General features: G+C 53.1%; 3 protein-coding genes across 8 annotated transcripts; 2 read left to right on the top strand and 1 right to left on the bottom strand.

Moving 5' to 3' along the window:
• Nucleotides 1-2,973: 2,973 nt before the first annotated feature.
• On the bottom strand, nt 2,974-12,602 carry C2CD2L (C2CD2 like). Of its 2 annotated transcripts, none has more exons than XM_059183072.1 (14): nt 11,826-12,602; nt 9,727-9,822; nt 9,236-9,355; nt 8,957-9,067; nt 8,752-8,868; nt 8,546-8,657; nt 8,295-8,403; nt 7,234-7,298; nt 7,017-7,144; nt 6,744-6,918; nt 5,946-6,047; nt 5,684-5,820; nt 5,311-5,596; nt 2,974-4,075 (listed from the first exon to the last, which is right to left on the bottom strand). In XM_059183072.1, exons 1-14 carry the CDS (start codon nt 12,177-12,179, stop codon nt 3,864-3,866), a joined length of 2,124 nt encoding a protein of 707 aa, XP_059039055.1. In that variant the 5' UTR covers nt 12,180-12,602; the 3' UTR covers nt 2,974-3,863. The 2 variants fall into 2 exon arrangements, with proteins under 2 accessions (XP_059039055.1, XP_059039064.1); XM_059183081.1 differs by having other exon boundaries at nt 5,684-5,817.
• Nucleotides 12,603-18,301: 5,699 nt separating this feature from the next.
• Nucleotides 18,302-23,142, top strand: DPAGT1 (dolichyl-phosphate N-acetylglucosaminephosphotransferase 1). 5 transcript variants are annotated; one of them, XM_059182955.1, is made up of 9 exons: nt 18,310-18,720; nt 19,055-19,175; nt 19,348-19,561; nt 19,811-19,957; nt 21,181-21,265; nt 21,618-21,806; nt 22,118-22,205; nt 22,365-22,520; nt 22,599-23,142. In XM_059182955.1, exons 1-9 carry the CDS (start codon nt 18,560-18,562, stop codon nt 22,662-22,664), a joined length of 1,227 nt encoding a protein of 408 aa, XP_059038938.1. In that variant the 5' UTR covers nt 18,310-18,559; the 3' UTR covers nt 22,665-23,142. The 5 variants fall into 5 exon arrangements, with proteins under 5 accessions (XP_059038929.1, XP_059038938.1, XP_059038966.1 ...); XM_059182946.1 differs by having other exon boundaries at nt 18,302-18,720; nt 22,365-23,142; XM_059182974.1 differs by having other exon boundaries at nt 18,602-18,720; nt 18,967-19,175; nt 19,364-19,561; nt 22,365-23,142.
• Nucleotides 23,143-23,873: 731 nt separating this feature from the next.
• On the top strand, nt 23,874-25,218 carry LOC131836956 (histone H2AX). The gene has a single exon (XM_059183036.1). The coding sequence runs from the start codon at nt 23,965-23,967 to the stop codon at nt 24,394-24,396; it is 432 nt and encodes a 143-aa protein (XP_059039019.1). The 5' UTR covers nt 23,874-23,964; the 3' UTR covers nt 24,397-25,218.
• The last annotated feature ends 167 nt before the right edge of the window (nt 25,219-25,385 follow it).

Here is a 25,385-nt window from a genome sequence, read left to right as displayed (position 1 = left end):
GCTGCAGGCGAGCGCGGGGAAGAGGAGCGGGAGGCGGTGGCAGCTGCGCGCAGGGCTGCGTGCACCGAGCTGTCAGCCCCTGTCGACCCAAACTGAAGTTCTACCTCTACCCTCACCCTCTTACTCTGATTTCTTAAATATCGGTATTCCAGTGCCATCTTTTCCCTCCACCACCTCTCCTCTTCCGAGACTCAGTGAACAGCCGCGTTATCTATCCACTCCTTCAAACCAGAAACCCAGCAGCAGTCCTCCCTGATTCCTCCCTCATCCGTTACCTACCATCCTCCGCCCAAGTCCTGTGAATTTTAACTTCTTAAACACGGGAGCTCTCAAATTCACGCCCCCCCAACCCTTCGCCGTCCCCTCGCTCGTCTATTAACGACGCCCAGGCCCATGTCTACACTACCTGGTTCCATCGCGTGCACTCTCCCCTCCTTACAAGACCTTCCCCACGAAGAAATTCTGTTAAACCACGACCCTGCTTTCAACACTTCAAGGCCTTCTGTGGCCCAGAGGCAAAAACCCCAAACCAAACTGAGGCTTTCTAGACCCTTCGATATCTGAGTCCTGCATACTGCAACCGTGTCTTTTGTCCTGGTCCTCTCTTTCTGCTCTCCAGCCCAGTTTCTTGCGGTTTCTCGACCACACCTAGCCGCCTTTTACCTTTCCTGCCTTGTACTTGCTGTTTCCTCTGCCTGATGCCATCTTCCCCCTTCTCCCCCTCTGACATGTATCTGATTGACTCCTACTCATTCTTCTGGTCTCAGTGAAGATGCTTCTTTTCCCAAGTCTTCCAGTAGGGGAGGGCAGGGGTTGTATGTGCTCTTCACCCACGTGACTCCATCACTTAGCCTACCAGGGTTTGAGACATATTTGTTAAATAATGTACCTTAGTAAAGTTCATTGGGCTTGAGATTTATTTTGTTACATTTTTCTGTATTTTTCTAACCTAAAAATAAGCCTGTATGATTCATATAATCAGAAAACACATTAAATGTTCAATATAAATGAAAGACACTGTTAAAAATGACAAAGTCAGAGTAAAATCAGAAATTTGTGCATGAAGTTTGTTACTAACAGTGGATTATGGCGTTGTCCCTATTTTAAAATCGGGTTTTTTAAAAAATATAATTCTGAAGTAATAAAAATATAGCTTATCAACTTCATTCCTTCAAAAGCACAGTTATAGTAATACACAAAATGCCAACCTTCTTTTAATTCAGATTTACACCACTGAAGATGGTTTTTAGCTTTAATTTAGCAATTTCATGAAGAAAAATTCATTCACAGAGCTATGTAGATTCAAAACAATTTTTACAGAGCAAAAATTTCAGGATAGCTCTGGGATCCACACATGACTCCAGAATTTTAGACCACATCTTGCTGTCTAGCATTATTTACTTCCATCTCAATCTGCTTCTCTTGAAAACAAGCTACAATTTTGGTTTGAAAACTCAGGCATATCCTGAGATTTGTTCTTTATTCTCGGTAAATAAGCTACTTCTTAGATCAAGGGAAACAGATTGATAAATCTCTGAGTTTTCTTGACCTAGAGTTGAGCATTTTACTATATCTAAATTACTCAAACATCCATACTCTGCCACTCTTACTAAATATCCTATATTCAGGGGGCACCTGGGTGGCTCAGTGGGTTAATCCTCAGCCTTCAGCTCGGGTCATGATCTCAGGGTCCTGGGATCTAGCCCTGCATCGGGCTCTCTGTTCAGCGGGGAGCCTGCTTTCCCCTCTCTCTCTGCCTGCCTCTCTGCCTACTTGTGATCTTTCTCTCTGTCAAATAAATAAATAAAATCTTTTAAAAAAATACTACATTCGGGAGGCGAGGTGGTTAAGTGTCTGCACTGGACTCAGAGCAAGTTCTATGACTGAGCCCCCTCTAAGGCTCCCTGCTCAACTGGGAGTCTGCTTCTCCTCTGCCCCTCACTCTGCTGGTGCGCTCTCTCTATATCAAATAAATAAATAAATAAGTAAGTAAATAAAATCCTATATTCGGTGATTAGTATGGATGGGACATGGGAAAAATTGACAGTTCCATGCTGCCTACCCAAAGGCATGTGCCCTAAACACCCTGTGATATAAGTCAGTTAGAATGGTGAGGCTGGAGGTGACCTGAATGATTATCTAGGTCACTCTTCATTTTAGGGATGAGGAAGTGGAGGTCCAGAAGGTCCAGAAAGACCTTGGTCTGTCCAAGGTCACTTGGTGTTGTCTGTGGTACATTCAGGCTTTCTTTCCCCCGTCCGGGGCTCTGTCTGACATCCTGCAGCAGCTTCCCTGGTTCAAATCCTGGGTAAGGTCCCAAAGAACAGGAACCAGGAGTGAAGAATTTGCTAGCAGCCAGAACTCCCTGAAGCTTGGCCATATTTAGGAATGAAAGACTTTTCAGTATGATGAAACCTTTATAAGACTTCCCCCTCCCAATCTGTCTCGTGTGAGGCAACAGTTAGCACTTATTCAGCATTGACCATATGCCAGCAGAATAGTAAGCACTTCATGCATTTACTTCTCAGCCACAACCAAGTCATAGCTACTATCACAGTTCCCATTTTACAGATGAAAAAACTGAGGCACTCTGTGGTAACATAACTTGCCCGAGGTCACACAGGTAATTAGAAGAGCTGAGACTCAAATCTAGGCCATCTAGATCCAGAATCCATGCTTAGGATCCTATCATATCCTGGAAGGAGCAGCCTATTCAAGAAAGGGGAATGAAGATGCCTGTATGAGTTTTTTTACTTTTTTCTCTGATTGATGTTTTTTGCTATGACTTCACCCCTCAAAGACTCGTTCTCCCATCGTCTCTCCACGTATCCCTTCTTCCCTGCATGAACTTCTTAACAGACCCAACATGTGTGTCATCTACCCCACCACACTATCTGGGCCCCCCGTCCCTGATCTTCCCACCCTACCAATGCCACAGCTTTGCTGCTCACTGACCTTTCAAAGGATAACCACTTTATAAACTCCAATTTGACTTTAATTTAATAAATTAAATTCCAAGCCATCACACAGCAATGGACATCATCATCTCCCAACACACAGAGGTGTAGCCCTGCTCTTGTGCCATTATCATCACAGTCTTTAATGAAGCCCCTGAAGCCATTTCTCTGGGGAAGGCTTCCACCCAGCTCCTGGCTCCCTCCTTCCAACAGAGCCACTGCTCACGGAGAAGGCATCAAGTACAAAAACAGTAATAAAGGGGAGGGAAGGATGAGGAGCAGAAGGGGAGGCAGGGAGGTGGGGAGTACCTGCCCCCCTTCCGGGGCACCGGCCGGGCTTTCTGTGAGCTGCCAATGTCCCCAGAGGCAGACACTGGTGCTGGTCAGAGTGGGGACCTGAGGGAGAGATGGGAGTCCTGTCCCAAAGGGAATTAACTGCCTACCCTCCTGGGACAGGAAAAGAAGGGTCACCTGGGAGAAATGCCCTCTCTGATCTGTTCGCTGAGGGTCCTGGACCACACATATAAATAGAAAAGAGAATAAATAGGGGAGGAAGGACCAGCTGAGGAGCTGAGCACCCCGGGGCTCCTCTGAGGGGCCAATGTCAACAGCAGGCAACCAGTTCTGAGGAATGCCCACATGTGCAGGGACGGAGCCCTCCTCTCACTCCCAGCCACCCACTCCCTCTTCGGCGTCCTCAGCAACGGGTGCCCGCCTGTCTCATGCTTCCCGTTGCAAGTACCCTTCCAACTGGCCCCACAGCCCAGGGTGCACAGGGCTTCCTGGAACCCAGAGGGCTTCCCTGGCCCAGGCTGTTGGGAATCCAGGAAGGGGAATGGAAGAGGATGTGGGGGGTGGGCTGAGAGGACTCCTGCCCTCTCCTAGCTCAGGATGTGAGAAGGGCCCTCAGAGCTGGGGGCTGGGATTGCCATTGGCCTTGGGTTTGGATTTGAAGGAAAAGCGCTTGATAAGGCGGCGAGAAAAGCTGCCGGCCTTCTTTCGGACACTGGGTGTGGCCGTGGTATTGGAGAGGTCGTCGTGTGATTGGCTCAGACCAGCTTCCTTCTGGCGAGGCCTCCGGCGGAAGATAAGCTTCGTGCCACTGCGCAGGAAACTCACTGTGGGGGAAGAGGGGAGGCTGAGGCAGAAAGAGGGGGCACAGCTCGCATGGGGTGAGATGGGAAGCAGAGAAAGGACCAAGCGCGCAGGGGTTGAAGATACAGAAGCAGTTCCTCTGTCTAAAAGCCAGGCTTCCTTACAAAAGAAAGTAGAGACAAAATATGCCTTCTATCTTTCCTAAGGAGAAAAATGGAGGTGCTTATGGGATTCATGTGTGCACTGCTGGCTACTGCCGCTGAGCACCAGACTGACAACTGGGCTTCTACTATGGGAAGACAAAGGCTGAGCAGAGGGTACTCCTAAAAGCCCATAAAGTCATAGAAGGACAAGGTAGGCACTGACTCGTCAACCAAATTCCAGGATGTAAGCAGGAAGCGGGGCAGCTGGAAAACCTCAGGGAGGTAAATTCAGAACCAACATAATGAGAAAAGTGCTTACACAGCGGGCTTTGGACTTAGGGATCTCATTATCCCAAGAAGTGATGAAGGCTTAAGTCACAGTTAAATACATTTGTGGTTGACAGACTCATTGGCAGAGGGATAAAAATGTGGGGGGCAAGTCCCTCATCCTTAGAAGTGAGAAAAGCACCACGCCAATCCCTGGGCCAGCCATGTGGCTGCTAGAAGGACATTTCTAGAGTTGATCCCGGGGTAGGATTCCTTATACTCATAAGGAAGAGAGTACAGAATGGAAGGCGGCAGGGAGGAAAAAAAGAAAACCATAGGAGGGGCGCCTGGGTGGCTCAGTGGGTTAAGCCGCTGCCTTCGGCTCAGGTCATGATCTCAGGGTCTTGGGATCGAGTCCCACATCAGGCTCTCTGCTCAGCGGGAGGCCTATTTCCCTTCCTCTCTCTGCCTGCCTCTCTGCCTACGTGTGATCTCTCTCTGTCAAATAAATAAATAAAATCTTTAAAAAGAAAAGAAAAGAAAAGAAAACTATAGGAGAGAACATATGTGCTTAGACCCAAGAAGAAAAGTGTAGGTAAAGAGAACGACTCTGGCATCCCTTGCTGTCACTGGTGGCCTGTCAGACCCAGGCCAGGAGCCTAGACAGTAAGTTTTCCTTCTCTACTCTGGCTTGGCTGAAACAGGCTGGGAACTCCGGGGATCCCTTAGCGGAGGAAGGAGAAGGCAAAACTGGGTTGAGAATCCCATTCCCCTAAGTGTCCAGTAGGACCCAGGTCCTGATACTGGGCATAAAAGAAAGGGAGGGGGTGCTGCCATTGTCTCCCCACCTTTGTGATCCTTGAGGCTGCGGGTCTCCAGCGCACCGGTAGACCCTGTTTCCGACTCAACGTCATCCACAGATGGCCTCTCAGAAATGTCCGAACGTGTTGTCTCATCTGCTTCCTGGACGCTGGTGGGGCTGGAGAGGGCATCGAGGGGTCCTGGGGACGTGGCTGGTGGGTCTGAGGGCGGGGAGGAGGGACCCCCACTGGTTCCTGCGTCCTCCTGCATGGAGGCGTCCAGAGATGCCGCATAGCCCAGAGATAGTGCCAACTCGTCCTGAGCAATGGGCACCTGGCAGGAGCGACATGTTTTAATGGGCAGGAGTGACCCATCAGGGCTTTCTCCCTATCCCAGCTCCTCTCCTCAGAGCCATGTTACCTTGGAAACGCCAGAGATGATAAGAGTGCTACGCTTGGTGGGTGTCTTTTTGGCTGCCCGCCCGCTGGGCTCAGTGAGCTGACGAATCGCTGTCTCTGCGACAGGGTCCAAGCCGTTGGAAAGGTGGCTCTCCCCTGCTGGGGGGGTACAGAGGCTGGATAACCTGACTGCTCCCTGGCTCCTGGGTCCCACACAAAATGGCTTCTTGACTCTGGGGCCCCCGTGCCCTCCGACACTCACACCTCCCGATCCCCCCACTCACGGCTGCTGCTGTGGGAGGTACTGCTGGGGCCACTGCTCTCACTCAGCACAGTTGTCGTCTTCTCAGTCACCTCCACCTTGGACGGGGAGCGGGAGGGGGAGTCTGGTGGGTGGGGGAGGGTCAGTGAGCTGGGAGGTGCCTTAAAGTGGCCCCCACCCCCTACTGTATTGAGATGCAGGCTTTGGCTGACTCAGAGGGCAGGGGTGCCTAAGGGACAGTTAGTTAATCACGCAGGTGATTAATAAGATGCCAGGGGGGCAAAAAGACACCACGGGAACCAATGGGAGTGTGGGGAAGGGTCGTGGGGCCCACCCAGGGCGTGGGGAGATACCATGAAGATGCCTGGGGGCAGAGGGAGCCCCTTGGGGCCCCCAGAGATGGGAAGAATGTCATGGAGGGCCCCCAGGAGTGAGACAAGTATCACAGAGGTCACTGGGTTAGTTGGCAGATCCCAAAGGTGCTAGAAGGTTGAGGGTAGAGGGAGGGACAATTAGGTGCCTGGGTCTGGGGAAAGGGCTGGCAGGAGACCTGTGAAAAGACAGCAGGGAACGGGGGAGACAGAAGGGCAAGGGTCCTGCAGGAGGGCCCGGCAGACCCAGGATCCCAGGATGGTTGGCGGGAGAGGAACAGTGGGGAAAAGGAAGGATGTAAGGGGAGGTCTGAGAGACAAAGATTGTGGATGGAAGTTGTGGCTGGAAAACAGGAGGAGCTGGAATTAGGGCTTCCCTTGCCCTTCCCTGCCCCACACGGGTCTGCAGCCAGGGGATCCTGGCTCGAACTGGGCTCCCTTCTCTTTACCTAGTTTCCCTTCTACACGGGGCCGGGACTGGACGGTGGTGACTGTGGTCACAATGGTGCCATCAGGCATGATGGTCCGGTCTAGCTCGATCTTCTTGGTGGGTGTGATGCTGGGGCGTGGAGTGGAGGGAGTTGGAGTGCCCAGGTTCCGGGGGGAGCCCTCCTCATACTGAAGCTGCCCAGAAGGGGAAGAGCAAAGAGGCGGAACTCAAAGACTGCCCTTCCCCAGTCCCCGGTGTCCTCCGGTCAACCCCCCTGGGCTCAGCTTCTTACCTCTACTGCCATGGTGGCCGCAGGTCCCAGGGCTTTTCCCGGCCCAGGGGTGAGTGGGCAGACCTGTCTTCGGGACAGAGGTCTGGAAGGGGGGCCCACAGACAGTGTGATCTGGCCCAAGATTTCAGCTGGGGAAAGGGACAGCATTGTGAGCTGGGCCCATGACCAGGCCCCACTCAGCACCCAGCAGAGGGGCTCCTCCCTGCCCCTTACTCACAGTCTCCGCAGCTGCTGCTCTTCAGCACTTTGAGGCTCAGCTCCCGGCTCTGGGGGCCCAGATCCCTGTGGCCAAGGGGAAGTGAGGCAGGGAGGGTGACAATTAGCAAACCAAACCCACCCTCGAACTGATCACAAGCCAGAGGCAAAGAGGGATGTACATAAACAAGCAGGAACAAGGGCTCTAATTGGATTAACTCCTGCTCTCCAAAAATATTCTCTCTTCCAGGGGCACCTGGCCAGCTGAGTTGTGGAAGAGCACGTGACTCCTGATGTCAGGGTCATGAGATGGAGCCCCACATTGGGTGGAGAGATCACTTAAATCAATGAAATTTTTTAAAAAATGGAAAAACAAACACCCTCTCTTACCAAGGGAATAGGACAGGGTTCTGCGCAGTACACTGGGCATGGATCCTCCCTGGTCTTGCCCTCCCTGTCTCTCTCTCTCTCTATGTCAAACCACCCCCTTCCCTTTGCTCAGGCTGTTTCCTCTGCCAAAAACACTTTTCTGTCACATTCTGTTGAAATCCTATTCTTTTTTTTTTTTTTAAAGATTTTATTTATTTATTTGACAGAGAGAGATCGCAGGTAGGCTGAGAGAGAGAGGAGGAAAAGAGCCGGATGCGGGGCTCAATCCTAGGACCTTGGGATCATGACCTGAGCCGAAGGCAGAGGCTTTAACCCATTGAGCCACCCAGGTGCCCCTGAAATCCTATTCTTGCTGTAAGGTGTGGTTTAAATGCCACCTCCTCCAGGAAGCCTACTCTGATCTTTATTAGCCCCCTGTGGGAATTAATCTCCCCCACTTAAGCATGCCCAGGGCAAATCTTGACTGGAGCTCTTATCCCATCTTCTTTATGTACATCTGTCTCTGCCTGGAGCCGGCAATCAACTTGGTCATGTTCGTATCCCCAGGACCTAGGCCAGGGCCTGGCATACAATTGGGGTTCACAAAAGAGTATACTGACAGCAGAGCTGATTCATGCCAGAGCTATGCTGGAAGGGTTTGATCCTCAGTCTGCCCATGAGAGCAGGGGTGGGGGTGGAGGAGTCACTCCTTACAGGGCCAGGTCCTCAGTCCACTCCACCTCGGGACCAGCGCTCACGGGCTTGGTCCACTTCTGTTGCACTGGGTTGTCGAGCTCAGCTACACAGCACAGTTCCCCAGTGCCTGGGAGGAACCAGAAATTAGATGATGCTCAGATCAAAGACAGGAAGCCACTGAGGAATAATGAAGCCACACCCTTGGCAGAAGGGCAGGGAACACCTGCACCCATAGCCTTGGCAGTCCCCCAGCTGCTTCTGGCTCTTACCTTCCAACTCACTTCCCAGGTGAGATGCTCGAAGCTGCCGTAGGAATAACCGTGTAGGTCTGGAGATGGCAGGCTGTGCCTGGGGCACCATGGGTGGCTTCTCACTGGGCACCTAAGAGCAGAAGGAGGTAAAAAGAACAGGAATCCCAACAGAGCACACTGGGGACATTCCGCTTACAAATGATTTGCTTTGAGGACTTACTTACCGGGCCTCCAGGCACAGAGCAAGCCCTGAGGTTGACCATCATGGCTGGCTGGGTGCTGACGATGGCGTCCTCAATCAATTCTTCAATCGTGGAGAGCTCCACCTGCTCCTCGCCTCTCTGCATGGTGAAGAGAACAAAGAGATGGGGCCCCCAGCTCTGCATAGCCTCCCTGCTCTGCCTCTTCCACCCCAGCCTGCCCCCTTACCTCCCTGGCCTGCAGCTTGGGCAGCACCGTCAGGCTGAGGTCTGGGCGATCAGTAAAGGCCCAGGACACGAGCAGCCCCTCGTCAGGGATTTCCTCCAGGCTGACTTCCAACTGCGGGGGATGGACAAAGGGGTGGGTTGACTTGCCTCATGCCTCCAACTGACTCCCTACTCCCTAGGACCCTCCCTTCCCTGATTCTGTCCCAGAGAGGAACCCAAATGCAAGGCTGAGGCCTTGAACCACCCCCTGCCCAACTCGGTTTCCCACATCCCCCTCCACCTGTGTTGGTGGCAGTGTCAGAGTGACGTGGTAGGTCTCCATGGAGACGGCAGCGGGGGACTGCTGGGTCACAGAGACTGGGAACATCACCTCCTCAGCAGAGAGCTGGCAATGCAGCACCTGAGACCAGCAAGGCACGGAGACAACGAGGGTCAGGTGTGATGAGAGGACGGGGGCTCAACCCTGCTTCGCTCTGCCCTATAAAGAGCCCACCCCACCTGCTTTTCCTTGGGACTTCACTTCTTTGGGGTCACAAGCCCATAAAAGAATTAAATAAAACCCAAAGACTCCCTGTCCAGAAAAATGCAGATACATACACATATGCCCCATTACGCATGTAATTTGAATGCGGCTCTCAGACCTCCCGAACCCAGTCCTTGGATGCCAAAGGCATTTAGAGACTCCAAGTGAAGAGCCCTCAGACTAAAAAGAACTCTTGGGATCAGCCCCCCCTCAGGCCCTGTGGAAGGCAGTGCCCCACAAACCCTTACCATGGTGCGGTCCGATTGGTCTACGCAGGTCACATGACTAATGCTGGCTCTGGGTGGGACCTGGGGCACCTCCTCAAAGGCAATTTGGATGGAACTCTGAGGGAGTAATGTGGACAGAGGCTCAGGTCTCTGGAGCTGCCCCCCACAGGGCTGGCCTGCTCAGTTATTGGCTGGGCCCTGGCACTGCGGAGGCTGCAGGCTGGCTGCTGGCCCCTCCTTGGCTCAGGGCTTTAGGACAGGAAGTGTTCCCCTAGAACCACACCCCTCTGGGGCCTGCAGTTACTAGGGAGAGCCGTGGAGCTAGACCACCTCAAAGATCAAATCACCTTGAGCAGAAGACCCTAGATTTCTCCTGGAATTATCAGGAGCCTCCCTCTTCTCCCCTCACCTTCTTCTTCATCCCCCAACCTACCCCCAAAGAAAGGTGTGCATAGAAAAAAATCGTAATAAAGGTTTTGGTTGGTACATACATATAACTGGGGAGAGAGGGACACGGCTGAACTAAGGGTAAAGGAAGCAAGGCCACTTGAGTCAAGATAAGAGTTGAAGAAACGAGGCTAAGGCTTCTTCCAGATAAGTAGGATGCGGACATTCAAGGGTATGACCCTATCCATATTGTTGGGGTTGAAGACTAGCTCAGCATGGCCTTGGGGAACTTTCCCAGAGGGACTGGGAAGAAAAGCAAGCTCAGATGGCTCAAGGGTCCGGGACCGAGCTAATTCCTCAAGGCAAACAGCAGGGTGGTATTAGGCAGCAGAAAGCTGCTTAGCTTAGGTCTTGAAAGAGCTTCCTAATTCTTACACAGCAATGGAAACAGCCTACTGAAGCACCATCCAGAGAGAAGATGGGAAGAAGAATTGAGGAGGGGGCACAAATTGAGCTGGCTGCCCTTCCCTGGCTCTTGGGATGGGAGGAAACAAATTCACGGGACTCATGAGCCTGGCAAATCAGAGAATACCAACTTCTCTGTTCCTGTTGCTGGCTTGTTTGAAGGCCAGGCCCAGGGAGATGGGGAGATGGATGCTTGGAACCCCAATCTCCCCACCCCCTGCAAGGGAGGCCAATGTCCAGCTGAGTCAGCTGTCCCGAGGAGCCACTCCTGACCTAGGGACAAGGTACAGGAAAAACTGGGTGGAGGGATGAGTTCAAGATGTGGACTAACAGAAGCCGTCTGGCTTTCTGCTGGCTAGCTGGACAGAGGAGACTGGGCAACTTCTTGCGTGGCCACGTTTGCTTCCAGGCATCTGGGGAGCTAGCAAAGCCCTAGTGGGAGCTGGAGCTAAAGAACCCTCTGGGCAGAAGGCTGATAGACAGTGAGGGCGAAGAGAGATCACTGCGCCAGGATGGGAGAAGGCCCCATGACAGGGAGGCCTCTACCTCCCACCCTACCTCAGTCTTATGACCACGCTTCCTGCCCTACTTCCTGGGAGACCAGATGCCCATGGTGCAATGGGAGGAAGTAGGTTGGGCTGGTTTGTGACTGACCCTCAAGGGGCAGCTCCAGGCTCATCCACTGAGAAGGGCACAGATCTGCTCTCCACCTTAACACCTTTTCCTCAATATATATACTGCAGGTCAGCAAAAATGAGGATGTGCTAGTCTGTATCAGTAAAATTACTAAAGGCTTGGTGGGGTTGCTAATTCAGGCTCCTTGGGGATCTATCTGCCTGGTCAAACCAGGGATTAGGGGCATGAAATGTTAACTGGGTGTGGTGGCATGAGGACCAGGCAAATTCCTTCCGCAGGTGCACTTGTTTCCCTGCTATCCCTGTTCCTCCAACACAGCCAGCACCCAGGCTACACGGAAGTGCCTTCAGGCCCAGGTATTAGCGTTGCTATGAGAACAGCAACTTGTGCTGGGGTTTGGAGCCAGAGAGTACCTCCACCACAGAATACAGAATATGGGACATGGTTAGATTTCCACAACCTCCAGCCTCACCTGCACCCTTTTCTCTAATCCCAGAGGGGAAGAGAAGCCATAGGGTTCTCCAGCTGATCCCCACCCCCATCTGGCCCTCCAGGCACAAGCAGACCTCCCTCCCTCCCTTGGAAGGAAAGGCTGAGTGAGGGGAACACTCAGGTGCTCCTTTCCAACTCACCCCGTCCCTGCAGGCCTGCTCGTTCAGCGCTCGCACCCAAGCCCGTTGCCAGTTCTCTCGGAAAGACTTGAAGGCGAAGAGCGAAGCCAGGAGGCCCCGGACTCCCGGCTCCTCCGGGGCGCCGGCCCGAGTCGGCCGCAGCCGCAGCAGCGAGCGCCATACGCCCAGCTCCCGCAGGGAGCCCGCCGGCTCCGCAGCTAAGGCGGGTCCCGGGCCCCGGCCCCCACGGGCCCGCGCCAGCCACAAGCCCCGGGCATACTGTAGCAGCCAGCCAAACACCGTGAGCAGCGAGGCGGCGAAAAGGATCAGTAGAGCCGCCCAGCCCACGTCCTGCTGCCACCAGCCCGGATCCATGCTCCGCGCGGGCTCCGATCCGGGCCCCGGCTCGGGCTCAGCCGCTGCCCCGGGGGAGCATGGCCCGGGCGGGCCGCGGGGCGGGGGCGGGCTCCCCCGGGGCTGGGCGCGCGCGGGCTCGGGGTCTCTGCGGGGCTGGGTGTCCGGAACTAGCGGGTGCCACACACAGATCGATGAGAGGAGTCCTGGGGGGTCGCGACGTCGAGGTCCCTCCTTGCGCGGGCCGGTTCCCTCCTTGGTTGGTCCGGCAGTCCGACCTGGGTTAGTCTCCGGCCAGCGCCCGACTCCTCCCACGGCGCGGGCCCTCCCGGACCCGGGCGGGGACTCGTCTGCAGAGACGTGGGGGATCGAGGACCGGCACCGGCTCCGGAAGGGCTGCGTGCGCAAAGCTGACACTGACAACACAGCCGGCGCCCCGCCCCCCCCCCGCCCTTAAAGGAGCCGCACCCGCGCTGGGCGGGGCTTGGCGAGCCCGGGGCTCCAGGGCTTGGAGGAGGGCGGGAGGACCACACAGAGTGGAGGAGGTTCCGGGGTTGAAAATAGGCGGGATCTTTGACCACCCCGCCCCATACTGAAATCGGGGTACTCCCCTTCCCCTGAGCTCACAGCAGGAGTAACTTCACTCACTTGAGATATCGCCTCTGATTTCCTCTGCGCAGCTTAGATTTCTAGTTTAGACGCGTTGTGGGGGTTAAGAAGGACCTGAACCCCGTGGATAGCGTCGCCCCCTTCTCTCAACACCGTCAGGCTCAGCACCTTCCCATTTCTTGGCTTAAACAAGGCCCTGGATAAATAAGTGCAGAGCATCCCTCCCAGATAGAAGTGCCTGGCAGTAGTCCAGGAGATACTGACCGGAAAGAACCTGAACCTGGTAGACTCTGAGAATAGAACATGGAATATTAAGCCCCCTCCACCACCACCACCTCCCTCCCACTAGGAGCTGGGATTCAGGAACACCCTATTAACCTCCTTGCTAGTGTGGGTTTGTTCTGGAGATACTTCCCAAGCCTGGGGCTGTTGCTGTTTTTAAAAATAATATATTTCCATAGTAACAGCTCCTGCCTATGGAGCACGTGTAGAAGAGGTGGTAATGAGAAGGGAGCTGGCAGTGTAGCAGTGGACTATCAATAGACTCAGCCAGAAAATGTGATGCCATCCAAATATGTGATATCCCAACAAACACACACAAAATGATGCTACAGGTACACTCTGGCCTCAGGATCCATCCTTTTTCCTAGATTTGAGGGAGTCGATTCCATCTGTATAGGACAGGGGCTTGTCATTTCCCTCTGAAGGGAGGGGGAGGGAACTCTTGCAACAGGATTCAAAGGAACCCCCATTCCCCAAAAGACCCTTCTTCTCCAGCTACATATGGCCAAGGGTTCAGCTCCCAGATAGGTAACAGGGAAGGTATTAATCTCTTTCCCCAATACAGTCAGTAAGTCCAAGGAATGAGTATCTGGGAATACAATGCCTTCTGAAGTGTGGGGCTGCAGAGCTAGGCAGGATCTGGCAGGTCAGCAACAGGGTTCCTGAACCAGAGGAAGCTGTGGGGTAGCCTGGGATGCTAGGAATTCACTGTAAGGAACGATGGGGAGATGGCTGGTGATGGACAAGCCTTGCTATAGCCCTGCCCGTGCATCATCACTGGACACCAAAAATCATGGAAGATTCCTAGCATTTTTAAAAAGTTTATTAATTTTTTAAAAATTAATCTCTACACCCAACATGGGGCTCAAACCCAGGATCCTGAGATCAAGAATCTCATGCTTCTCCAACTGAGCCAGCCAGGTGCCCCGAGAATGAAGTTTCTAGTCATAAAGGGAGAAAAAGACATGCAATGAAGGGAGAGAGAACTCAGGGCCAGACCCCAAGAGTAAGCTGTTATTGGGCAAAATGGCTAGAGCTAGGGAAGCAGGTTATATAAGAAGTTGCCTAGGTGCACATGCAGACACTCCTCCCCAGGAATCCTTCTTCAGGAACCCTCCAACCTCCTAGGGATCTCAGTTCTCTGAGTTCTTGGATTTATTTCCTGAACTCCTCCACTAAGCGCTGGGCTCTAGGTGGCCAGATACTGCTTCATGGTTCAGTCTCACGTGAGTCTCCCATGTTAGCCCCACTACTCTTCCTTCCACTTGTTACTTAGATCTCTAGCACTTATTCTGTCTTAAAGTCTAGCTGATTATTTATGTCTGCTTTTCCCACTCACGAGGAAGAGGAAGCTGCTTTAAAGTGGTAACCCTGGGGGCACCTGGGTGGCTCAGTGGGTTAAGCCGCTGCCTTCGGCTCAGATCATGATCTCAGGGTCCTGGGATCGAGTCTCACATCGGGCTCTCTGCTCGGCGGGGAGCCTGCTTCTCTCTCTCTCTCTCTCTCTCTCTCTGCCAGCCTCTCTACCTATCTGTGATCTCTCTCTGTCAAATAAATAAATAAAATCTTAAAAAAATAATAAAATATAAAAAATAAAGTGGTAACCCTGTTAGGCCACTTGGGTGGCTCGGTCAGTTAAACGTCTGACTTCTACTCAGGTCATGACCTTGGTGTCCTAGGATTGAGGCCCATGTTGGACACCCTACTCAGCGGGCTCCCTCCCTGTTCCCCTTGTCTCTCTCCCTGGCCCCCCTCCTCCTTCCCCTCCCCTTGCTCATGCTCTCTCTCTCTCATTCTCTCTCTCAAATATAAAAAAATCTTTGGGTCTCTGGGTAGCTCATCAGTGGGTGTCTGTCTTTGGCTCAGGTTGTGGTCCCGGGGATCTTCTGGGACGGAACCTGCTCAGTGGGGAGCCTGCTTCTTTCTCTCCTTCTGCCTGCTGCTCCACTTGCTTGTGCTGGCATGCTCTCTCTCTCTCTTAAATAAGGAAATAAATAAAATATTTTAAAAATATATATAAGATCTTGGGGAGCCTGGGTAGCTCAGTTGGTTAAGCGTCTGCCTTCCGCTCAGGTCATGATCTCAGGGTCCTGGGATCGAGCCTTGCACTTCTCCCTCTCCTGTTCCCCCTGCTTGTACTGACTCACTCTCTCTGTCAAAATAAATAAATAAATAAAATCTTTAAATATATATGTAAAATCTTAAGGAAAAAAAAAAGAGCGGGGACCCTATAAGGGCACCTTGGTGGCTCAGTTCAAGTCTTGGTTTTGGCTCAGATCGTGATCACGGGGTTGTGGAACTGAACCCCATATCAGGTTCTATGCTCAGCGTGGAGTCTGCTTGGGATTCTCTCCCTTTCCCTCTGTCCCAACCCAATAAAATAAAACAAATAAATAAAATCTTAAAAAAAAAAAAAGAGTGGGGCCCCTGTCACAGTCATCTGTCTTTTCTCATATTCAACCAAGATGCTTTAATATGCTAAAGCAGACTCTGCTGGGGGGAAGGGGAGTGTATTTATATCACTTTGTGTCCCTGCAGTACGTAAAAGTTTCCCACAAATATAGTAGGGATTAGTAAATCCTTTGTAATTTGAAGTCTAACAAGACATTCCCTTATACATGCCAACACTAAGAATTTCTATATTGTTTGCATCTTTTGAAAGCTCATGTTATCTCAATGGAATGGGAGATCTTGGGGCTTGCTTTTCAGCTAACAACATTTTTTTTTTAAAGATTTTATTTATTTATTTGACAGACTGAGAGAAACAGAGAGAGGAAACACAAGCAGGGGGAGTGGGAGAGAGAGAAGCAGGCCCCTCACTGAGCAGGGAGCCAAATCCCAGGACCCCAGGACCATGACCAGAGCCAAAGGCAGAGACTTAACGACTGAGCCACTCAGGCACTCCTCAGCTAACAATTTCTGATACCCTGTCAGGGGAGAAGCAGGAAGAAAAGAAAAAAGTATGGAAAGAGCCACAGATAGGGTCCTGCAAGTGTCATTGCCCCAGACTATCCAAAGCTGTCTCATGGACTTTTTAGGCACTGTAAGACATATTTGGGACATACTTTGACAGGCAATCCAACTTAACAACAGATTGGCCTTGCTCAGTGGGAGGCACTCAGGCCTCCTAGTAGGAGACAGGCATCTCAGATGTTGGTTACTCAGCCCAAGAAACCAGCAGAAGCCACCGACAACTCACCTGATCTGTGAATTCTAGGACCAGCTTTAACATTCAGGCAAATGTTTGAATTTTTACCAGGAAAGGCACAAAATTTCAAGTGTGGCCAAGTCCTATATTTGTCTCTCCTAATTAGGCTGATAATCAACTGGGCATATTCCATCATGGGAACAAAAATACTGTAATGACAGTACCCCAGTAACCATGTTCTGATGGTAACATGTATATTGGATGAGGAATTTCTAGTGATTTGTCTTTGAACAAGTCCCCTCCCAACCCTGTTCCAGTGGGGGTTGTACGTGGGTTGGGGGTGGCTAATGATCTCTGGAGAAAAGTCAGAGGTTCCTGATGCCAGGTTGGAAGGAAGATTTATTATGACTGAACTCCTAATAAGGAAGGAAATAGATACGCTGTCCCTCCAACCTCCAGGGAGTCTCAGCCTGCTCCTGATCAACAAGATAACTGAATGCTGCCTCCTCTGAGGCTCCCACAAGCTCCTCCTTTCCACCTGCTCCTGGAGTCTCACTTCCCCTACTCGGGAGGCCCTTCCACTCTTACCACCTACTGAAATCTTTGGAGAGCCTACTTACCTTCCCTGGTCACAACTAATTGCTCTTTCCATATGCTCCAATTGCCATTTGTCCTTCTTTAAGGCACAGACTCATTGTGTGGGTGCCTTGTATACATATATCTCTGTGTCCTTAGCCCCATGGGGTATACTCTGTGGAATAGAAAACACTTGCCTCTAGGGAGTTTCCAGTCTAAAAGACACAAATGCATGTATGCATGCGCACGTGCGTGTGCGTATGCACACACACACACACACACTACTTGTGGGATAAGAGGTACTGAAAATCTGGTGGAATACTATCAAGTATGTTACTGGGATTACTATATGTATATTAAGTATATTTCATACATATGCAGTTTTTGTTGCTAATTAGAGCTGCCTTCAAGTAGGAGGGACATTTAACACGTAGTTTTGAGAGGCAGGAGAGACCATCTTCAGCCTAAAAAGAGTCAACCTGACTTCTGGATTTCCGAGAGCAGACACAGTGAGGGGATACTTAAGTTGTCTCTGTAGTCCCAGATGGTGGTTATCTCTCTATGGAACATAGGTCATTTTCCACTGAGCCCCCGCTGGTGAATGAAAGGGAATGAAGCTGGTGAACTGTTATTTGCAAGGACACAGGTGCCAAGCAGAAGGCACGGTAACCTGGAGGAAGAGGGCCCGCAGGAAGGCACGTGTGGGGCTGAGTTTCTTGCTTCCTTAGACACAGCCTCCCCTCCTCGATTTGGGAGCTTGGCACAATGGAGGACCAAGGAAAAGCCAAGTCCCGAGTTAAATTCAAGACCGGAGGGCACTGCCAGTCCCTTCAGTGGTGAAGTGCCCCGCTGGGTTGCTGGGCAACTACTGCTGCTGCGGGGGCAGAAGTAGGTGGGATGATGAAGGCAAAGTACCTGACTCGAGGACAAGGAAAACATGGAGTAGGAGGAGGAGGAGTGGGAGGAGTGGGAGGAGTGGGAGCAGTGGGAGGAGTGGGAGGGACTTATCAAGTGTCTCGGCTTTAGAATTTGCAGCAGCTTCTGAAGTGTAGCTGCGTTCCCGGGAACTAAGCTGCGTTTACCTTGACTTCCGACTACGTTGGCAACAGGTTTTCTACCGCGAGCAGGAGAGGCTCCTCACCCTCGTCCCTCCTGCCTAGCCCGTTGCTTCCAAGAGCCATCTTCCCCGCTCCAGGGGTAGCCCAGAGGAAACGCGGGGTACTGGCCCTTTAAACGTGACCGGCTGCGGCCGGCGGACCTAAAACTGACGTGGAACCGGGAGTAAGCGGTGTCAGACACGTGGGACAGGAGGTGTTCATCTTGGAACCGGGCAGAGTTTGTCCGGTTCGGGCTATACATTTTAAATATGGCGTTAGGAGAGTATCCGCTTTTGTTTGTCTGTATTTAGTTGTTTTCCCAGTACCCTCGTGGTGAACACTCTCAAATAAAGATAGAGTTTAAAGGACAATTTGGGTTCCCCTTCTTTACGTGCCCATATTAAAAATGGCCGCCGCCGCCTTCCAGGACGCTGGTTGCTCTGCGAACAAGATCCGGGAGGAAACACTGGGTATGCAAGTGCCGTGGGGGCACAGCCGAGGTTGCGCTGTAGAGGCTCGCGGGAGTCCTGAGCGCGCCTGAAGTCAGAGTTGTTAGGTTTCGTTCAGGCTGCTGTGGGAAGTCCCAGCCTGTGGGGAGCGGCCACTCCTCTCTGCCGGAGGCTCAAGGCTTCCGCCCGGCTTGTCCGTTAGCTGAGGAGGTGGCGGAGCGGGGCCCCTGCCAGGTCGTCATGTGGGCCTTCCCGGAGTTGCCAATGCCGCTACTGGTGAATTTGATCGGCTCGCTGCTGGGATTTGTGGCCACAGTCACCCTCATCCCCGCCTTCCGTGGCCACTTCATCGCCGCGCACCTCTGTGGCCAGGACCTCAACAAAATCGGCCGGCAGCAAATGTGAGCGGTGGCACCCGGGTACCGGGCGGGAGGCAAGGGCAGAGGAAGGGGCCCGCAGGGCACGGGCGGGAACTGGGGTGCCTGACCCCGCGGAGACGGAGCCCTAACTCTGCCGACAGCTCGGGATTCTGGGAGATGAAGGGCAGCACTGGCTAACACTGGGAAGGGATGTTGTGGTTGAGGGGACCCTCGGGTGTATCAGGGATTCCAGCACTGGTGGCCTTCCCCACCCCCTTTCCTCCTTAGATGGGCCCGCACTGGTGTGCCCGCACTAGTGAGTGACCACGCCCCCTTTCCTCTCCCTCCGCCCCCTCCCTTTGCTGCTGGGCCACAGCCCAGAGTCCCAGGGAGTCATCAGCGGTGCTGTTTTCCTTATCATCCTCTTCTGCTTCATCCCTTTCCCTTTCCTGAACTGCTTTATGGAGGAGCGGTGTAAAGCCTTCCCGCACCATGAAGTAAGTGGGTGAGTGGGGGCGGTTGCTTGTGGCCGGGGTCTGGAAGCTACCTGAGAGAGCTGGGGTTGTTTGGGTTTGGGTGGAGGGGCTGAGGAACGAGCAAAAAGACAGGTAGTTTTGAAAGGTGAAGTGGGCGCAGGCTTGAGCTGTGACCTGCCCGAGCCTCCCCCAGTTTGTGGCCCTGATAGGTGCGCTCCTTGCCATCTGCTGCATGATTTTCCTGGGCTTTGCGGATGATGTACTGAATCTGCGCTGGCGTCATAAGCTGCTGCTGCCTACAGCTGCCTCACTACCTCTTCTCATGGTCTATTTCACCAACTTTGGCAACACGACCATTGTGGTGCCCAAGCCTTTCCGGCCCATTCTTGGCCTGCACCTGGACTTGGGTGAGTAGCCCTGCCACCACTGACCCTGTGGCCCCTACTTCAGGACACCCTCACCCTGGGAGATACCTAGCAGAGCATCATTCCTGGTACTCCAGATTCTCCTCCAAGTGTCCCTGACTTGTCCCTGTGTCTTCTAAGATCCTTTCTGTTGGTCCTTCGTCCAATCCTCTGTCCCCACCACTTTTTTTCAGTAGAATATCCTTAAGTCCTCATTTCTATGGGTGGCACACTTCTGTCTTCTTCCCCCAGGGATCCTGTACTATGTCTACATGGGGCTGCTGGCAGTGTTCTGTACCAATGCCATCAATATCCTAGCAGGAATTAATGGCCTAGAGGCTGGCCAGTCACTAGTCATTGCTGCTTCCATCATCATCTTCAATTTGGTGGAGCTAGAAGGTAGGTGGGTTTGGGAGTAGGGAGAGAAGTCTGAGTGCTAAGGAAGTTGCCTGATACCTGGCTTTCAGGAGTTCCGGGGGGAATGTTAAGAAAGAAAAATAGCAGCCCTGTCATTTTTAGTTGGATTGGCACTAATAGGTAGGCCATAGTCTTTTGTTGAATGTAAACCATTTCACAGAACTTCTAAGTCAGACAGCGTCAGTCTATGACCATGATACAGAGTAAACCCAGGTCCCTTCCTAAACTTGTCCAAGTATAGACAGAACCACATTTTGTGCATCCTTCAAAGATGACTAAGGTCTCCCTCTTCTGGCTAACAGGAGCAATTGCTGCTTCCTTCTGATACCAGTTCTTCATGTTTTTTAGACAAAACTGAAATGCTCACTTATACAATTACTTCGATTGACAGCACCCAGTCTAGGGCAAAACTCCACCCCCTTGCTTTCTCCCCAGAATCACTTAAAACAAATCCTCCTAATACCACTTTACTGAGGCATCCCATGGTTTCCTGTGGTGTGTGGTCTCCAATGTTTCCCTTATTACAAGTCAGTAAACCCAGCTTTGAGTGCAGGTGTGTTTCTGGTGGTCTTTGGCTGATGGATATCAATGCTTATTAAAACTAACCACTTTTAGGGACGCCTGGGTGGCTCAGTGGGTTAAGTTGCTGCCTTTGGCTCCGGTCATGCTCCTAGGGTCCTGGGATCGAGTCCCACATTGGTCTCCTTGCTAGCGGGGAGCCTGCTTCTCTCTCTGCCTCTCCCTGCCATTCTGTCTGCTTGTGCGCTATTTTTCTCTCTGGCAAATAAATAAAATCTTAAAAACAAACAAAAAAAACCCAACCACTTTTAAAGCATTATCTCATTTAAATTTTGTAACATGTGGCAGGGGTTCTTGTGAACCATATTTTATAGTGGAGGAAACTGGGGGCAAGAGAATTTAAATATGTCATGATTGAGGTCACACAGGAAGTAAAACTGGTATTCAAACCTAGGTCTGACTGATCTAAACTAAACTGAAGACAGTAACTCACTTAGGAAGGGTTCATGAACTAGAGTGGAATATTAGGAATTGCCTGGGTGACAAAAAAGGCGTAGTGAGTTCTTGAATGTGACTTGGGAGACATGGAGAGTACCCCTTGTGACAGAACTTAGAGACAAAAATAGGACCCAAATATGCAGGGAAGTACTATCAACTTCTCCTCTCGTTTTCTCCTGCTTCCAAAGGTGATTGTCGAGATGATCATGTCTTTTCCCTCTACTTCATGATACCCTTTTTTTTCACCACCTTGGGATTGCTCTACCATAACTGGTAAGTGGGCCTGTGGCTAGGGGGATAGCTATGTGATGGTAGAATGAGTATGGTCCTGGTCATGACCCAGCTCCTGGAGAGGCTAAACCTGCGCACACCTATGTTGAGTGTTTTCTGGATCTCTCGTTGGAAATATTCTTCAATTGCTCCCTGCCCAGTCGCAGTTAGAAAGAAGTGGTGTGGAGCCCCCGGAAGAGATGAACGCAGGGCTTTGGGTCCTGGACAGTTGCTGGAAGAGCTAGAGTCTCCTCTGGGCCAGAACTAGAGTCAGGGCTAGCCCAGGGCCCAGGGGGTGGGAGAGAATAGATGGATAGTGCCTCCACCACTGGCTCAGATCCTCTCCCCCACACAGGTACCCATCACGGGTGTTTGTGGGAGATACCTTCTGTTACTTTGCTGGCATGACCTTTGCCGTGGTGGGCATCTTGGGACACTTCAGCAAGACCATGCTACTCTTCTTCATGCCCCAGGTGTTCAACTTCCTCTACTCACTGCCTCAGCTCCTGCATATCATACCCTGCCCTCGCCATCGTATTCCCAGGTAGCCACTTTGGGGCTTGAAAGGGACATCGTAGCTTTTTCACTTGGGATGCGTAAAGCCAGCCTTATACATCTGCTGTGCAAAGGGAGTGGGCCCAAAGAAGGGCTCTTTCTACATGCTTAGCCCTTCTAAATTACAGAGCACATTCACCTACATAATTTAATAGCTTTGATCACACAGTAGTAAGCAGAGCCAGAAATAGATCTTAGATCGTTTGATGCCATGTTTGGTGCTCTTCCTATTAATTGACCACAGTGAGGAGAGTTCTTGGAGTAGTGGCCCAGTCACATAAAGCTCTCTTCCCCCTGCAGACTCAATACCAAGACAGGCAAACTGGAGATGAGCTATTCCAAGTTCAAGACCAAGAACCTCTCTTTCTTGGGCACCTTTATTCTAAAGGTAACAGGGTAACAAGGAGGTAAGGCTCTAGGCCGTCATTCGGAATTCAGGGACTGGGGATCCTAGGCCTGCATCAGATCCAAGGGGAGTTTGGAAGTACGAAGCAGATCTCCATTGCTGAAGCAGAGTTGAAGTTCTCTCCACCTCTGGCCCCTCCAGGTAGCAGAGAGCCTCCAGCTAGTGACAGTGCGCCAGAGCGAGCATGAGGATGGTGGCTTCACGGAGTGTAACAACATGACCCTCATCAACTTGCTCCTTAAGGTCATCGGGCCCATGCATGAGAGAAACCTGACCTTGCTCCTGCTGCTGCTACAGGTGTGGTCAGGGAAGGGCTTTATAGCTCCTTGTTTCCCTTTCTCCATGGTTCTGACTCTAGTGTGTTTCTCCTCACAGATCCTTGGCAGTGCTGTCACCTTCTCCATTCGGTACCAGCTTGTCCGGCTCTTCTACGATGTCTGATTCCCCTGATGCTTGCCCTTTACTGGACAGTCTGCAGGGTTCCTGACTCAGGCCAACCTCTTTCCTGACCAGGAATGCCTCCTGGCCCAGGCCTCTACCCACCACCTCTTCTTCTCCCCGAGATTTTATACTTAGTGATTCCGTTTCGCTGTGATTATTGACATCTTGGGCATGACTTGCCCTCTACTGACTGTTGGACTTTGCCTGTGGCTTCCTTCAGCTGCCACTCTCCCTTTCCGTCCCGTCTTTACAGCCTCCTGAGGTGGGATACTGCCACTTTTATGCAGTTACCCACGCCTCGGACTCTCAAGGAATATGTTGGGCCTGGGGAAAGAACCCTGGCTGCGGGATAGGGACACAGGCTTTAAAATTACTTGATATTTGACTATAAATTAAGTATTCTGATTAGTAAGGGCAGACTGCGGGGGTGGGCGGGAGCCAGGTGCTCCCAGTGGTGACAATAAAGTGTTGTCTTTTTCTTGTTGTTGTTCCTGTAGGTATATTTCCTATATGGGCATTTGAGGGTAGGTTGGGAGGGTTGGTGGAGCCAAGAGGATGCCCATCCCTCTGCCCAGTCCTTTTCCTTTCAGCATAGCAGGCTCCTTGTAACAAGAAGTGAACAGAAAGAACTGAGATCAGACGGAACATGTTGAATAAATATTGAAATCCTCACACTTCAAGTGGCGGGGAGAGCCATAAGGTTAAAGTTACCTTTGTCTGGTGTGGGACAGAACTTTTTGAGGGGCACAGAGGGAAGGGATCCCATTTCCTCTCTCTTTCACTTTCCCTTTGCAGGGTGGTAGGAGAAAGAAGGAGAGTGACCAGACCTGGAAGGGAGGGCAGTGGCGCAGACCCCGTTCCTTTAAAAATCCTAGGCCCTCACAGATTTCCCAGAGGCTCTTGGGGTGGCTCAGACTCCACCCTCTCTGTCTTCCGGTTCTGGGCTCCAGCTGTAGCGTTTAAATCTGGCGCCCTTCAAGTGGATTGGCTCGCTCAGGGAGGGGTTGGCTGGCTGCGTGCTACCACTCCTCCTCGCCTTTTTCCCCGGGCAAAAGGTTTTCAAATTGGGCCAATCGGCGGGCGCGCTCCCTCAGCCGTGGCGCGTCACGGAAGGGTTAACTGCAGCCAACCGGAGGCGGGTATTCGAGAAAAGAGCCAATCAGGAGGGCGCGGAGGTGTGCCCTGGGGGCTTATAAGGGCGGCCCCTGGGCGCGCGCGGCAGCAGTTGGACTGCGGCGGGCGGCAGTTCGTTGGTTCGGTTCGAGGCGTCTGTTTTCACCGCTCTTCTACCTCGCGCAGCATGTCGGGCCGCGGCAAGACCGGCGGCAAGGCCCGCGCCAAGGCCAAGTCGCGCTCGTCGCGCGCCGGCCTCCAGTTCCCAGTGGGCCGCGTGCACCGGCTGCTGCGGAAGGGCCACTACGCCGAGCGGGTCGGCGCCGGCGCGCCGGTGTACCTGGCGGCGGTGCTCGAGTACCTCACCGCGGAGATCCTGGAGCTGGCGGGCAACGCGGCCCGCGACAACAAGAAGACGCGGATCATCCCCCGCCACCTGCAGCTGGCCATCCGCAACGACGAGGAGCTCAACAAGCTGCTGGGCGGCGTGACGATCGCCCAGGGAGGCGTCCTGCCTAACATCCAGGCCGTGCTGCTGCCCAAGAAGACCAGCGCCACCGTGGGGCCGAAGGCGCCCGCGGGGGGCAAGAAGGCCACCCAGGCCTCTCAGGAGTACTGAGGGGCGCCCGCGCCGCAGCCGGCCCCCCATGCCACCACAAAGGCCCTTTTAAGGGCCACCACCGCCCTCACGGAAAGAGCTGAGCCACGTCGGGCCTGGGGCGGGTGGCCGCGGCGCTCGGCTCCCCCTCCCGCGTCGCCGCCGCCGCCCGACCCGCCCCTCCCCCGCGCGGGCCCGCCGGTTCTCGCGCCCGCTGCCGCCAGGCCGGGGGGCGGCCGGACTTGCCTGGTGCAGAGGCCCGAGCGCCGCCGCCGGGAGAGGGCCGGGGGTGCGCAGCTGCCCGTCGCGGCGCCCGTGACTCAGCCGCCCGGGCTCCGGAACCGCCGATGGGCCGCAGGGAGGCCGCGGCGCCTCCTGGAAGAGCTGCTCGCCGCTCTGACGCAGGGCCGAGGTGCGCGCCGAGGCCGGGACTCTCCAGACGCGGCCGGGAAGAACCGTACACTGTTGGCCCTGGCGCCCCCCGCCGTCTGCACCCGCGGGCCGGACGCTTCGGGGACCGCCGCCTGGGCCTCGGCGGGGGAGGGGCGGGGGCCCTGGTTTGCGCCCCGCGGGCAGTGGGGACCACTGGAGGTGTGCGCGCGCCCGCGGTGACCGCAGCTGGGCCCTCGGGCTCTGCCGCTCGCCCCACTTCCCTCCGGGCCACCACTCCGCGGGCCACGCACCTCCGCACCAGCACCGGCCGGTTCGCCCGCGTCTGCACTGAGCCTCCGATTGCTTCGGAACTGGAATCTCGCAGCTATAACCCACCCAAGAGTAGGACCTTACTGTAAAGGGGAGTTTCAGATGGACTAATTTTGTTTATTAAAGGATTTTTTTTTTAAAGCAGTGTCTATTGTCATTCTTTAAGAGTTGTAGCACTGGCGACTTTGTAGACTCCTATTCTGAGGGAGGGGTGCGCGGGGGTTGGGGACTCTTTGATACATGGCCCACCTATCGGATGTCCATATGGGCTAGCTGGAGAGGGGCAAGTCCTACGTTTCTCCGATCAC

The sequence above is a fragment of the Mustela lutreola genome, chromosome 1, assembly GCF_030435805.1.
Source record: "Mustela lutreola isolate mMusLut2 chromosome 1, mMusLut2.pri, whole genome shotgun sequence".
In the NCBI taxonomy this organism is placed as follows: Eukaryota; Metazoa; Chordata; class Mammalia; order Carnivora; family Mustelidae; genus Mustela; species Mustela lutreola.
Note: the sequence above shows the minus strand (reverse complement) of the source record. Positions and strands in the feature narration are given on the sequence as shown.

Bases quoted from the DNA above. Each gene is read 5' to 3' on its own strand.
- LOC131836956 (XM_059183036.1), top strand. From the start codon at position 23,965: ATGTCGGGCCGCGGCAAGACCGGCGGCAAGGCCCGCGCCAAGGCCAAG.
- DPAGT1 (XM_059182946.1), top strand. From the start codon at position 18,560: ATGTGGGCCTTCCCGGAGTTGCCAATGCCGCTACTGGTGAATTTGATC. The intron at 21,266-21,617 runs GTAAGTGGGCCT...TCCCCCACACAG, and splicing joins GGATTGCTCTACCATAACTG to GTACCCATCACGGGTGTTTG. The intron at 22,206-22,364 runs GTAACAGGGTAA...TGGCCCCTCCAG, and splicing joins TGGGCACCTTTATTCTAAAG to GTAGCAGAGAGCCTCCAGCT.
- C2CD2L (XM_059183072.1), bottom strand. From the start codon at position 12,179: ATGGATCCGGGCTGGTGGCAGCAGGACGTGGGCTGGGCGGCTCTACTG. The intron at 8,658-8,751 runs GTAAGTAAGTCC...TTCTGCTCTTAG, and splicing joins GCTCTGTGCCTGGAGGCCCG to GTGCCCAGTGAGAAGCCACC. The intron at 6,919-7,016 runs GTAAGAAGCTGA...CCTTCTGGGCAG, and splicing joins CGGCCACCATGGCAGTAGAG to CTTCAGTATGAGGAGGGCTC.